General features: G+C 40.2%; 1 protein-coding gene across 16 annotated transcripts in view; it reads right to left on the reverse strand.

Annotated features, from left to right (window-relative positions):
* Positions 1 to 16,065, reverse strand: part of RAPGEF6 (Rap guanine nucleotide exchange factor 6) — a 227,820-nt gene that overhangs the window by 78,327 nt on the left and 133,428 nt on the right. For all 16 annotated transcript variants that reach the window (XM_073355602.1, XM_073355601.1, XM_073355600.1 and 13 more), the window contains one exon: positions 13,182 to 13,313. In XM_073355602.1, the coding sequence (XP_073211703.1) occupies positions 13,182 to 13,313 (132 nt within the window). The remainder of the gene's footprint in view (positions 1 to 13,181; positions 13,314 to 16,065) is intronic.

Genomic DNA, 16,065 nt, shown 5'->3' on the forward strand with positions numbered 1-16,065 from the left:
AACAGAGGGGCAGCCAGGTGGCTCTGCATGCTGCCCCATCCCCAGGCACCACCCCTGCAGCTCCCATTGGCCATGGTTCCAGGCCAATTGGAGCTGCGGGGGCAGCACTTGGGGCAGGAGCAGCGTGTGGAGCCCCCGGCTGCCCCTACGCATAGGAGCCGGAGGGAGGACACTCTTCTGTTTTCAGGAGCCGTGCGGCACCGCAGCACATGCAGAGAGGGAGGCAAGCCCCCAACCCCGCTCCCTGGCTGAAGCTCCTGAGCAGGGAAAGCCCCGGACTCTGCTCCCCAGCGGGAGCCTGACGGATGGATTAAAATGTCTGAAGGGCCGGATGTGGCCCCTGGGCCGCAGTTTGCCCACCCCTGCATTAACTGCTTTGGAATAAAGCTCAAGTGCAAACTGTGTTTGGAGAGAGTCTCAGCAGCACAGTACCTTATTCAATGATTTCCAACCTTTCTACAGCTAAATAGCCTGAATTTTTATTGTGTTTTTCAATCATAGCAATACAGATTGTGGACCTCACTTCCCAGTTTGACAAGCTCAAGCTAAAATACTAAAGCTTAAGCATATATGCATAATAAGGGGAGGAGAGTTCTTTGTTTCTGATTTAGGTGACAATCAGCCAATCAAAGACATGCAACCCTTCTTTCTACAAGCAAAAGAAAGAAGTGCTAGATTGTATCCAGCCGCTTCAGGAATGCATAAGGGGAAGGGACAAGAAGCAATCACCTCCCAGACCTCTGAGCAATATAGATATGACAACAGTCCATGCAGACCCAGTCTGAAACTGCCCCAGCAAGTCACTCCGGCTCTCTAGGGTGACAAGTTTTCCTACAAGCCAGACAATGGCCCCCCACCACTTAATGGGCGGTGAGGTCATTCCCCAAGGGTAAAAGTGAACTTTCTTTTATTATGCCCTAGTTTACTATGCCGGTGAACAAATAATTACCTGTGAAATAATAGATGGTTCTTAAACTGTGTCCCAAGGACCACTTGCAGATGGCCCACAAAGTGTTCACAGGTTACATAGTGATGGGAGAAAACCTGGGGGCTTTGGACAGCACACATTGAGCTATCTGTAGAAACAGCTGTTCCTGCTGCCAAGAATGATATCACAGCTGTTTCTACTGTCCATTATTACTAACACTGTCAACTTTAAAATTCCTTGATTAATTGTTAAATCCACTGATTTATTTATTTTTCAATTAATAGAATGTGTGCCGGTTGCATAGCTTTGAGCACATTTACATGATAAATATGGAATTATTTAATTTCTGATACATAGAGTGGCAATAATGAGTCAAAATGTCACCATCCCTTGATAACCAGCAGAATGCAATCACTGACTCAGCTCCACAAAACCATTACACAAATAAGGACTTGCAGGATGAGAGTTGGAGGGGCGGGGAACCCTATTAACAAACTAGCCTTTACCTGAGAGACAGAGACAGAGAGAGAGAGAGAGAGAGGGAGGGAGAGGAGGCGGGGGGGGGGGTGGAGAGGGAGAGCCTGAGTAAAATGATGGGCATTACACACCATGTCTGGAAGGTCAAACTCTAATTCCAACAGACAGCAAACATTAGTTTTCAGTTTTCAAATTTTACATAATACAAGCACAACCCTGTAATTACACATATTTATATACAAAATGTACAAACAACAAGGCGACAAAACTGCATTTGCAAAAAGCTATGGCCTTCGGATTGACCTATGTTGTAGATCTGAAAGACTCTTAAGAGCTAAACTGTTTAGTACTTTAAACAGACTAATATTTACTCCTTAAGAAAATAAAACGCATCAGTATCACAAACCAGCACCAAAATAAAAATAGCAACTTAATCTACTCTATGAATGATTTAACATTTCATTTCATATTAAGTAGAACTACTGTAAGAGCAAAGAACAGACAGCCAAACAATTCTAAGCACATGTCAATTACGAAAAGGTCAGCAGTTGTCACCTTGTTTACCATTGTGGATGAACATTAATTATTAACCAACACTAGATCAATAATAAGAACAGCCTCCAAGTCCAAACTGCACATAAATTAGTTGAAGGGACGTATTTATTTTGTTTTTTTTTACAGAAGCTAGCCTATTCCAGGGAAATAGTCTAAGAGGAATGAAGAAATGGCCTTGCCGACAATCTCCTTAATTCACAATAGTATTACGGAATAGTGTGCCCTCCTTTAGGCCTGATTTTTTTTTAAATTCACACTCAAATCCTCTTAAAAACATATAGGCATCATCAGTATGTCACAATAAACTTTTGGAACTTTTAACTCTTATAAAACATTTAAGTTACAAAGGAAACCTAATATTATTAAGACAAAATATACTTCAGGGGCATGTAGAGCTATTTAGGACCAAAGTTTCATCTGTCTGAAAACATATAACAATGTGTTCCACTCACCAAATTCACCAAAGGGAAAAGAACACAGCTTCAGTCACTACCACTATACAGCAGAGATATTTAAAGTTTAAATGAAAACGAGAGGTATGTCAACTCAGTTGGCAATGAGAAAGCAACATAGGTAGCACAAGTTAACAACCAGCTCTATTCTCTGAAATGCTGACAGTATTCCTGGCAAGAAGGGAAGTATTACACCAAAGCTGTGATCTCGTGGTCCTCAAGAACCAAGGTAAAACCCAATAATATTTTAACTATTAAGAAGTTATAAACTATGGATAGTAAAATTATAGAAATGTAACACTATAAGTACCTGACCTTTTTTTCAAAGGGAGGCTAAATTAAGATGGATAGTATGTACGTATGGCAAAACTAAATGGATAGCAGGAAGGTAAATCAAGATTTGACAATCAATAATAGTGTGGCAGCCAACAAAGGCACTGCAAGATCTTACAACTGATACATAAAACCGTTATTAAGCTAGGATCAAGACGCTTTTCCCCAAAGGCGACAGGAATCAGCTGGGTGTCCTTGAGGAAGTCATTATATTCTTGACTATTTAACTTCCCCTGTTTCTATCTAAACTGCAAAATTTTGCAAAAAGCACTCCAGTGCACTTACAGTAACGGGTGCAAGTTTTAAGATAAAATTTAAAAACTGCCACTTCATGCAAAATAAATACATTTCAATTAATAGTTTTGAATTAAATTAACCAATGTATTTTCTTGATCTTAAAAACAGCATGCTGCAATCTGTTGACAAACACAGTTTCTGTAGCACTCCAAGCAAGTCAAAACTTATAGACTCATGAATAGCTATAGATGCAGAGGGCCAGCTCCTTGACTCTTCTTAAGCTCCCTTTGTGCCGCTTCAGCAGCTCTAAACAGACTTAAAGTTTGTCTTCACTACCAGGGTAAGTCGACCAAAGTTACGCTATAGCTGGAATCGACGTAGCTTAGGTCGATTTACCACGGTGTCTTCACTGTGTTGTGTCCACAGGGGAAACTCTCCCGTCAACTTATATTACTCTTCTTGGAGAGGTAGTCAGAGTCGACCGGAGTCTGCCATCGATTTAGCGGGTCTTCACTAGACCTGCTAAAATCGACACCCGCTGCATTGATTGCTGTCATAAATATAAAGGGAAGGGTAAACACCTTTAAAATCCCTCCTGGCCAGAGAAAAAACCCTTTCACCTGTAAAGGGTTAAGAAGCTAGGATAACCTTGCTGGCACCTGACCAAAATGACCAATGAGGAGACAAGATACTTTCAAAGCTGGAGGGGGGAGAAACAAAGGTTCTCTCTGTCTGTGTGATGCTTTTGCCGACAACAAAAAAAGAATGGAGTCTTAGAACTTAGTAAGTAATCTAGCTAGATATGCGTTAGATTCTGTTTTGTTTAAATGGCTGAGAAAATGCGCTGTGCTGAATGGAATGTATATTCTTGTTTTTGTGTCTTTTTGTAACTTAAGGTTTTGCCTAGAGGGATTCTCTATGTTTTGGATCTGATTACCCTGTAAGATATTTACCATCCTGATTTTACAGAGGTAATTCTTTTACTTTTTCTTCAATTAAAATTCTTCTTTTAAGAACCTGATTGCTTTTTCATTGTTCTTAAGATCCAAGGGTTTGGGTCTGTGTTCACCTCTGCAAATTGGGGAGGATTTTTATCAAGCCTTCCCCAGGAAAGGGGGTCTAGGGTTTGGGGAGGATTTTGGGGGGAAAGACGTTTCCAAGCGGGCTCTTTCCCTGTTATATATTTGTTAGACGCTTGGTGGTGACAGCAATAAAGTCCAAGGGCAAAAGATAAAATAGTTTGTACCTTGGGGAAGTTTTAACCTAAGCTGGTAAAAATAAGCTTAGGGGGTTTTCATGCAGGTCCCCACATCTGTACCCTAGAGTTCAGAGTGGGGAAGGAACCTTGACAATTGCAGCAGCGTCAATCTCCCCGGTAGTGAAGTTACCGAAAGAGGGTAACTGATGATTCCTGTAGTGTAGGGGTTGTTTCAGGGTGGGCTGGGGACAGGCAGGGTGTTTGTCAGGGATAGGAACGGGCAGAGTTGGAGCACAACATGCTCCAGTAATCCTTCTTGGCAGATCAGCTCCTTGAGGGCTATTACTTGCCAGTGTGTGTAAGTGCAGCCCTGAGATGACCCAAACTTGGGCCAGTTCAACATCTAGCAGGTCCCTGAATTTGGGGAAGAACCATAAACAATGCCTACCTCCTCAAGTGCAGTGTTTTGCTCCAGATCTAACCCTATCTCTTTATCTAGAGAGAGAGATATTCTAATACTCTAGGAGGCATTCATATAATGTCACTGGTTTTGTTTTCATGTTCTGTTAGAATAAAATATTCACTGCATTGATTAAACAAAACTACAATAGTGAAGTCTGAAATTACAGCAAAAGCAATTAATAAAACCAAACTTTTTAAACAAAGTCAAGGTGTTTGAGTGAACTACCCTGTGGCTGTGTGAACTCTTCCCTGCACAAGTGAAAAGCTGCTTGTGAACTGTACCCTGAAGTTTCTTCCACAGATACTGGAAATTAGTTGAGCCATACTTGTTCGCTTAGAGGATCAAATGGGTTAGGTTTGAGATTAAATGTGATTATTTCACACAGCTCTGCTTAACTCTTTGCTAGGGAAGCATTACAAGAAATGAAACACTGAGTTTTATCCATAAGAGAAAGAAAATATCTGGCTTAAAGTTGACCATCTGATGGGTCTTATTGCTACTATGAAACCATTTATACATATAAAATGAGAACACAGTCAGCTGTGGTCATTCACTTGATGTTATAGACACAGGCACAACACCATGGACAGTCAGTTTGAAAGCTCTGTCTACATCTGTTGTTCTAGCAATGATGCGGGGAAGTCTTAGATTACTTATTTTCATTTGTTTGTGAAATCAATTAAGGGTTTAATGCTATACAGTTAGAGACATTCTCATAGACAGCAATAATTTTCTGCTGATCTAGAATTCAACAGGGGAGTGTTTTTTTTCCTGTTTAACATCCTGGAGAGAGAAAGAGCTGGGACGAGCAAAACTCCTTTTCAACACTATAGCATGGAGAAATCTAAACCATGTTAACAAAACTTGCAAAAGAGGTAACAAAACTTTCCACTGTTCTCAATCTCCACTTCTTATCCTCTTCTGACCTCTACTTCTGTCATTAGCATCACACCAACCGTCGGAAAGAAATGAAAAACATTCTATAAACAAGTTTAAGGTTCTATTAATTCAAATGTTTCATTTCAAGCTTAGGTCACCTTAATCAAACTTTTTGTGTTCAAAACACTATTCTTCTTTTGCTGATGTTAGTTTTGTTGCTGAACTTAAAATGCTACCTCTAGTACACATGGAAGAAGTTTAGTATTCACAAGAAACTAAACTGATTGCCAAAGCCCAATATTATTTTACCAAATATTTTCAGAGTACAAGTTTGTTAAAATAAATTGTTTTCTTCATAGTCGCTCAACCAATACAGTATCTTCATATTTTGTATTTATTGTTTTTAAAAGAAACCCTTAGAACTCCCTAACTTAAACTCTTAAATTGGTTACCATCTTTGCATGATAACTATTAAACTACTGCCAACATTTTAAATAATGAAAACAAGAGATTCTTTATAATGTCAAGACACTATCCCATACTATATGAGCATTGTGCACAGATGGCTGCATTACAAAATATTATGCAATGCTACATCATGAAAATATTATGCAATATTATATTCATACATCAGTAGAATTTTATAAAAACAGTGAAAATATTTTTAAGGGTTTATAAATTTAAGTTGGAATGATCAAACTGCCTACCATCTCTGCAAAGAGAACCAGAATCTCGATAGACATTTCTATGTTTATAATACCTACAAGAAACTGGCCAACTAAAAATACATATGTAAAGAAGATGTGAACATATCTGATACAAATTAAAATAAAACCCAAGTGCGGACATTTTGTTTTCTGCTCACTCTCACCCTTTGTCTGTTGCTTGTCTTCCTAGACTGTAAGGCCCAGAACCTCAAAGGTATGTAGGCCCCTAACTCCCAATGAAATCAATGGGAGTTAGGTGCCAAAAAATCTTTCAGGATCTAGTCCTAAGTGCTTTGGGGACAGGACTGTATCATCCTATATAGGCGCACAGTGCTATAGTTAAAACACTATGGGATCCACCACAGCACAGAAAAACAAAAATAATGATTCCAGTCATCCCTATCTATAGGTTAAACCCACAGGAGAGAGGGAGAAAAATAGTTCTGTGACGGGATGGAGTATACTCCCAGTAGATAATCCACATGGTACATATCCAAAATGTCAGACTCTTAAGGGAATTACAAGAGGCCTAGGCCTCCAAACCACCATGCCCTCCAGCAGTGTGGGCTCCCTCAGGATCGGATAATACAGACTGAGAATACATTATCTTGTCTGAAGTATCTCTGTAGGGACAGATGATGATGTGACACTACTCTGGCCTGCCTATTCCAGCCTGCAAGGTTCCTGGATTCAGATGCCCTCTCTAGGGTCTGGAGTGGGTGGAATGGTGTCACAGAGGATCATTTTCATGCAGGAAGGGTGATCTCTACATAGAGAGCCCCCACTCTCTGCTTGGATGTGACAGGGTAATCTGGACTGATTAATAAAATTAATAAATTAATATACAAAAACAGTTTCCATACTAATGCTTTAGCTGAGTATGCTACTCAATTATTAATTCCTGTATTATTCTAACATATAACTTTCTATTTACCAAACAGATTCTTTTAGAAAATTTTCATAACTTAGATGATATATGTTAATCTACAAACTAGGCTGTCAAGCGATTTAAAAAATTGTGATTAATTGCGCTGTTAACAACAAAATACCATTTATATAAATATTGTTGGATGTTTTCCACATTTTCAAATATATTGATTTCAATTACAACAGAGAATACAAAGTGTACAGTGCTCACTTTATTTCAAATAATTGCATTGTAAAAAGAAACAGTATTTCAATTCACTTAATAAAAGTACTGTAGTGCAATCCCTGTCATTAAAGTTGAACTTACAAATGTAGAATTATGTACAAGAAATAACTGCATTCAAAAATAAAACAATGTAAAACTTTAGAGCCTACAGGTCCACTCAGTCCTACTTCATGTTCAGCCAATCGCTCAGACAAACAAGTTTGTTTACATTTGCAGGAGATAATGCTGCCCGCTTCTTGTTTACAGTGTCACCTGAAAGTGAGAACAGGCGCTTCAAATGGTACTGTTTCAACTGGTGTTGTAAGGTATTTATGTGTCAGATGCGCTAAAGATTCATATGTCTCTTCATGCTTCAACCACAATTCCAGGGGATATGCGTACATGCTGATGATGGGTTCTGCTCAATAACAATCCAAAGCAGTGCGGACCAACGCATGTTCATTTTCATTATCTGAGTCAGATGCCACCAGCAGAAGGTTGATTTTCTTTTTTGGTGGTTCGGGTTCTGTAGTTTCTGCATCTGAGTGTTGCTCTTTTAAGACTTCTGAAAGCATGTCCACACCTCGTCCCTCTCAGATTTTGGAAGGTGCTTCAGATTCTTAAACCTTGGGTCAAGTGCTGTAGCTATCTTTACAAATCTCACATTGGTACATTCTTTGTGTTATGTCAAATCTGCAGTGAAAGCGTGTCCTCTGGAATGGTGGCTGAAGCATGAAGGGGCATACGAATGTTTAGCATATCTGACATGTATATACCTTGCAATGCTGGCTACAAAAGTGCCATGCGAATGTCTGTTTTCACTTTCAGGTGCATTGTAAATCAGAAGCGGGCAACATTATCTCCTGCAAATGTAAACAAACTTGTTTGTCTTAGCGATGGGCTGCACAGGAAGTAGGACTAAGTGGCCTTGTAGGTTCTAAGTTTGACATTGTTTTGTTTTAGAGTACTGTTATGTAAGGAAAAAAAAAAATCTAGATTTGTAAGTTGCGCTTTAACGACAAAGAGATTGCACTACAGTACTTGCATGAGGTGAATTGAAAAATACTATTTCTTTTTTTTATCATTTTCACAGTGCAAATATTTGTAATAAGAATAATATAAAGTGAGCACTGTAAACTTTGTATTCTATGTTGTAATTGAAATCAATATATTTGAAAATGTAGAAAAACATCCAAAATATTTAATAAATGTCAATTGGTATTCTATTGTTTAACAGTGTGATTAAAACTGCAATTAATCGTGATTAATTTTTTTTAATCGCGATTAATTTTTTTGAGTTAATCATGCTAGTTAACTGCGGCCCTACTACAAACATGACATTTCAAATTGATTTCTGTTGATAATTTTCTTAACAGACTAAATGCATGTGATGTATATAGAGCAACCTGTAATGATTTTATAACACTATTTCTTGGCTCGATTACTGGGATGGTGCTTTCTGTACGAATATTTTTGTTTAAGTGCTTCTCACTAGGGGGATGTATAGGATGGGTTGGGCAAGGAGGAGGAGATGGAACTAGAGTGTCACCTATCAACTTCCACTTAAAAGGTATTCAGGGCTAATTCCAAAACTGTTAGTCCTGAGGACTCTGGATTAGAAGCTAGGCCTGCCACCATTGTGAGATGATAGTATTTTAGGTAGGAGACACATATACAATCTATTTGTTGTTTTAAAGTCCCTTTTCTCTGTTTTAAAGGCAGCTTATTATTAATATATCATTGGTTACAGGATCCCAAAGGGAGACAACATGGGTGTCTGAAACCCAGTCAGACCTGCAAGCTAAGCAGATGTTACACACAAGGTACTACAGCCAGATCCCAGGGGAAGCATGGAAGAATCATGTGATTCCAGCCTGAGACAGTGACAGCAAAAAGCTCAAGACCTCGGGGACAGAAGTGCAGCTAGCCCTATAACTGTGACACCACACAAACAGCTTCAATTGACAAAAGACGGTTACTCACCTTTGTAACCTTCGAGATGTGTTGCTCATATCCATTCCAATTAGGTGTGCGCACGCCACTTGCATGATTGTTGGAGAATTTTTACCCTAGCAACAACCGGTGGGTCCGCTGTGGAGCCCCCTGGAGTGGCACCTTCATGGCGCTGGATATATACTCCAGCCGACCCAGCGCCTCCTCAGTTTCTTCTGGCCGGCTACTCTGACAGAGGGGAAGAAGGGCGGGTTTGGAACGGATATGAGCAACACATCTTGAAGAACAACAACTACAAAGGTGAGTAACTGTCTTTTCTTTTTCAAGTGCTTGCTCATATCGATTCCAATTAGGTGACTCCCAAGCCTTACCTAGGCAGTGGGGTCGGAGTGAGATGTCGCTGAGTGTAGCACTACTGAACCAAATGCAGCATCGTCTCTGGACTATTGCATAGTGAGAGGCAAAAGTATGCATGGAAGACCAAGTGGCTGCTCTACAGATCTCCTGTATCGGAACCCGTGCCAGGAAAGCGGCTGACGAGGCTTGAGCCCTTGTAGAATGGGCGTTGAGGGGCTTGGCCGGGACACCAGCCAGGTTGTAGCAAGTATGGATACAGGAAGTGATCCAAGAGGAAATGAGCTGTGAGGAGACCGGGAGGCCTTTCATCCGGTCGGCCACTGCAACAAAGAGCTGGGTCGTCTTTCTGAATGGCTTTGTACGCTCAATATAGAAGGAGAGGGTCCTACGAACGTCGACGGAGTGTAGCCATTGCTCTCGCCAAGTAGCGTGCGGCTTTGGGTAGAAGACTGGGAGGAAAATGTCCTCGTTGACATGGAAAGTTGATACCACCTTAGGAAGGAAGGCAGGGTGAGGGCGTAGCTGCACCTTGTCTTTGTGGAAGACCGTGTACGGTGGTTCCGAAGTGAGAGCTCTGATCTCAGATACACACTTTGCTGAAGTGATAGCCACAAGAAAGGCTGTCTTCCAAGAGAGGTACAGAAGTGAGCGTGTGGGCCATTGGCTAGAACGGAGTGACCATAAGTCTGGAAAGACCAAGTTAAGATCCCACGTGGGAACCAGTTGCCGCACCTGCGGGTAGAGACGGTCCAGACCTTTAAGAAATCTACCAACCATAGGGTTGGAGAAGACCGAGCAACTATGTTCTCCTTGGTGGAAAGCCGAAATGGCCGCCAGGTGCACCCTAACAGATGATATAGCCAGACCTTGTTGTTTTAAGGACAGGAGGTAGTCTAGGATGATAGGTACCAACGCCTGCAGGGGTGGCGTGCCATTTTGAGCACACCAGCAGGAGAAATGCTTCCATTTGGCAAGGTATGTGGCTTGAGTGGAGGGTTTTCTGCTACCCAGCAGTACCTGCTGCACCGAGTGGGAGCAGAGGAGCTCCAACTGAGTTAGCCATGCAGCATCCACGCCGTGAGATGGAGTGATTGCAGGTTGGGGTGACAGAGGTGGCTGTGGTCTTGTGAGATCAGGTCTGGCCAAAGCAGGAGTGGAATTGGCGTGTCTACCAATAACTCCAGTAGCGTAGCGCACCAGTGTTGCCTGGGCTACGCCGGGGCGACCAGAATCAGCCGTGCTCTGTCCCTGCGCAACTTGAGCGGGACCTAGTGGACTAACTGGAACGGAGGGAAGGCATAGAACAGTTGTCCCTTTCACGGGAGCAGGAAGGTGTCTGATAGAGAGCCCGGGGAGCACCCCTGGAGAGCAGAATGTTTGGCACTTCCAATTGCTGCGTGACCCAACTTTATATTCACAAATACACTATAACTATAACTACAGCTATACTACACTAACTATAGAACTATACATACTGCGGAAAAGAGAAAATGCTAGGGAAAGTGGAGAACAGCAAAGCCGCGCTCCACAGTTCCAACGACTGTCACGGGTGGTAAGAAGGAACTGAGGGGGGCGCTGGGTCGGCTGGGGTATATATCCAGAGCCATGAAGGCACCACTCCAGTGGGCTCCACAGCCGATCCACCAGGTGTTGCTAGGGTAAAAATTCTCCGACGATCGTGCATGTGGTGCGCGCACACCTAATTGGAATCGATATGAGCAAGCACTCAAAGAAGAACACATGATTATTGGTCAAAATACGTACGAGTATATAGATTAATCCATAATGTAATGCTTGGAGCTTATTCACCTTCCATTCATACCAAGCAACACTGGAACCCTTATATGCTATTACTGAAAATGACTTCATTTTGTCTAGTATGGAGCTGGTAATTTAGTCTGAATATATAATTCACATAGAATAAATATTAAGATTCACTCTTGAGGAATGTGTTTAATTTACATAAGATAATGCACCTGATGAAGTTCAGTCACATTGCAGAAGGAAAGGACAAGACTCTAAAGGTCACATAAAAGTGACCTGAAAATGAGGAAGAATGGAGAGGGAGTGCCCCTGCTGCATCATCATGATGTAGAAACAAAACATGAACATCTCCTCCGACACGAATTGCAAACACTTTTTCCTGTTTGTTTGTTTTTTAAACTGTAAATTCAGGTCCACTCATTTTCTCCCTGAAGACTATTGATCTCTGAAGAACAAGTATATTGATATCACGAGTACTGTCTAAACATGCTTTTCTTGCTTGATTCTGTTAACGTGAATTAATCCAAAAGCTTAAAAAAAGATAGAAGAAAATATCTCTTCTCTAAAGATTAAACACTCCTGCCTCTTTGATCAAGTGCCAACAAAGTTCCCAATGCACTTCCTCTGGTCCTTCAAAAAGAGTTCAAGGAAAAAACAGGAAAGACAAGATTTGACATTCCTAATATTTCTAAAGTTAGAAAAAAAACCTAGCAGCAGAAAAAAAACCTAGCAGCAGAAAAAAAACCCATCAAGCTTTTTATGGATAATGAAGATGGAAAAAATGCATCCATACAATTCTTTCCTTTTGTAGGTCGCATATAAGTCATGTGTTAAGTGGTGTTCAGGGCTGTGCATCAAGTCCTAACTATATTTCACTCTGCATCATAATTCCACTCTTGTTTTTCACACCACCACATTTTTTTTTAATTAATACAAACCTGGACTTTATTTTAGTCTTACAAAAATAAGTGAAAACACAATTGCTAATCTTATGCTGCTCTCTCTGTCACCACTTCTTATGGAGACAAGGGGGGTGAGGTAGTATTTTTTATTGGACCAACTTCTGATGGTGAGAAGCAAGCTTTCAAGCCACACAAAGCTCTTCTTCTGGTCTAGGAAAGGTACTCCTAGTGTCACAGCAAAATGCAAGGTGGAACAGATTGTTTAGCATAAGTAGTATTTTGCTGTGACGTGGAAGTACCTTTCCCAGACCCGAAGAAGTGGCTCAAAAGTTGGTCTCTCTCACCATCAGAAGTTGATCTAATAATCGATATTACTTCACCCATCTTGTCTCTCTAATATCCTGGGACTGACACAGCTACAACTACACTGAATACCACCACTTCTAACCGTCAGTTTCACCTAGCTCATTGCCAAAGGAGGTGGCGGTGAGGGAAGAAAAGCAGGTGAGATGCACAAAGAATAAGAGTGTAAAATAAAGAAAAAAATGCCAGTGTAGGCCTATTAGTTAAGATTTTTTTAAAACAAATCTGTGCCATAATATAGTAGCTTTATATAAAATTCTGCACTGACCTGAAAAATCAGACATGCACCCAACACCAAACCTACAGTACTTGCTTAAATGTATTACATGGAAGTGAAAGTGGCACAGTAAGGCCTTCATATAAACAAATTACACTAACGATGTACTATTTTACCCTGTTAAATACTAAAAAGGCAAAATGCAGAACGTTACAATACAAATGTTCCCTCCCTGCAAAAAACAAGAAACTTCTGCAATTTTACCTGGTAGATATCTGATAAGCTGCTGCTTCCAGAGTCACTGGCAATGCTACATCCAGACTGGCTGGAAGGGACATGAGTCACTTGTGGATGTGGATTGTCTGTAAGATGCATCTTGGTAAGGTCTGCTGGAAGCTGTGAACAGAAGGAAAAAATAATCTATCATGTATAAATCTAATTTGAACACAAAAGTCACGGAATAAAGCTTTTGCTAAACATTTGATTCAGCCTTCATTTCATAAGGCACATTTGGAGAAAATGTTAACTCGGATCAAGCTCACCCAAACCCTAACAGATTTTAGATTTGATATGACAGAATAGGAAGGATCCTATAAACTCAAGGTCAATCTCTTTAAAAACAAACAAACAAACAAAGATGTACACCACACTACCACAAAAGCAGCATAAAATGACAAATGGGTTATGCTAGCAAGCTAACCAGTAAATGCTGAGAAAAACTATTACTTTCCAAGTTGCAAAGTGAGGACTGAAGGATTCCTGTTTACAAATGCATTCATTTTATTCAAGAATAATTTTATACAAAACATCTTTGCTAAGTTTTTGGTTGTTAAATATTTTTTACCTTTTTAAATTGAACTAAATATACAAGGAGTGTCATACACATTCCTGATAATTAAAATAGAAGCAGCTCTTCAAATGTAACTGTTTTTTAATGTAGGGCTCAATCTTGCAAACACCTCCCACTGAAATCAGTAGAACTACACTCAGCAGTAAGTATTTGCAGAATCTGGCCCACCTGGAGTTCAATGAAATAACTAATCTATTTTATGACACTGTAATAGCCACGGATACCAGATTTGTTTTAAAAACTCATGCTCTCTCAGCTCATTAGAGGGCCACTATGAAACTTGTGACAGGATTGGGTTTTTTAAAATCCAAGATTCCAAGTCTCGAAAAATATATATATATTAAAGTACATTTTCTATATTCTTTGTTAATTCATAAGAATTTTCCCAGTGTAATGGGAGTCCTCACATATGTCCCCCATATTGATTCTGTGGTTCCATTTTTAAAAATCTATTGAGTAAAGAGGTGCATTATAATTTGAACTGAAGCAGTCTGTAGAGACCCCCTTCTGTTGGGGACCGTAGGCACATATAATGAAAAACAATTGCTGCACATATAATGAAAAACAATCCCTGCCACAAAGAGATTACAGTCTAAGTAAGAATGAGCAACACGTTTATTACATAAAATAGAATATTTTATACAACCAATTAATTAAAGGGTGGTACAGTACAAATGTTACTGATTCAGAGTTACATTTACAAGTATTGATAAAAAACTTGTAGCATAAAGAGAAACTGGATCTTCAGCTGTTGGTTGGGTTTAAAATAATTTGATTGAAAAAGTTCATGTAACATATTTATAATGTGCCTATCATTTACTTTTTGAAATCTGAATTATAATAAAAGTAGCACTAGCGAGTTGTCCTACAAATGAGATTGGGAGAACACTCACGCAAGTCAGCATATTTTTCTGTTTCCAAATTGCTACGGGAAGCTGCAGGATCTGTGAAACCTGTATTTCCACCTGTCTGTCTTTAATACCACTTAATTTTACCATAGCTTTTAGTCAACTGGATTCATCTTGTAGGTTCTGAAACAGCCAAAACCTGCAGTGCCATGATACTACCTTTTTATTTCAAAATATCTGACTTGCTCTGGTTTCATCACATCATCATCGAAAAGGAGATATTGGTATAAAATAACTTACTTGCTTCTGTAAATCTATACCTTTCTTTTCACACACAACTGGAAACAGGAACAATTTTCTCAGTTTCAGAAAAACTGAAAAAACATTTTCAAAAGAATCCAATTATGATATTCCTGGGTGTGATCCAGACCATTGAGGGGCTGTGTCACCCTTGCTCTGCAACCTGGGGTGCCTCACAATGCTTTGATGCTGTAGCTCCCAACCTGGGCCCCTCATGGCATGCCAAACAGCGTTAAGCTCACACCCTGAGTGTCTCTTCTGTATAACTGCACCCTGCCAGCAGGCTCCAGTCACACTCTGGTTCCCCACAAGCCGTGGTTACCACTTGTAGGGTGACTCCGAGTCCTGAATTTCCCCCCAAAACCTGTGCTCTGTACTGTCCAGTCCTCTCTTGGGCAGATCAGATATTTTAGGCACACTGCCCCTCTAAGGGGATCATGTTGATCAGTTTGCTATTTTAAATGGAGTTACCCACACAATTCAGTTTAAACACAACACTGGATTAGTTTTGATTAGAGAATAAAACAAGTTTTTTTTAACTGCAAAGATTTTAAGTGAGTACAAGTATAACGCATTTAAGTCAGAAAGGATGACAAGAAAAATAAAGATAAAATGCTTCCTAGTACTAAAACTTAAACTAGACTTTGTTCAAGGTGAATTGCCTTACCACATGTTCCCAGTAACATTGTTGACCAAATTCTCAGGCCAGAATCTGCTCCCAAAATCCAAAGGCTGTTGTCATCTTAGGTAGGGACAGATAGGGAGAGACAAGTTGGGATGTTTTTGCCCTTCATTTTTACAGTTCAGTCACCCTTTGAAATGCATCTTCCTGATGGTTACCCCTAGATTAAGTTCATTGTGCAGGAATACTGCATTGCTGTAGCCCAGACAGGAGGAGATTAAGTCACGTATAGCCAGGTTATCGTCTGCCAGTATAAGTTGGAGTCTCCTTGCCAACATAAGATGGTAGGAAGCATTACTTCCAGATATTACATGAGAGCTCAGCATCAGTGAGGAAACCCGGACCATTCCTAAACTATGGACTGAATTGACCAATTGTGGGTGCATTCCTTCAAGCAATGAAATTGCACTCTAGCTATAACTTTCTAGAAATGTTTTCCTCTGTACATAACCCTTGCTCTGATTTAGC

The sequence above is a fragment of the Lepidochelys kempii genome, chromosome 8, assembly GCF_965140265.1.
Source record: "Lepidochelys kempii isolate rLepKem1 chromosome 8, rLepKem1.hap2, whole genome shotgun sequence".
NCBI lineage: Eukaryota > Metazoa > Chordata > Testudines > Cheloniidae > Lepidochelys > Lepidochelys kempii.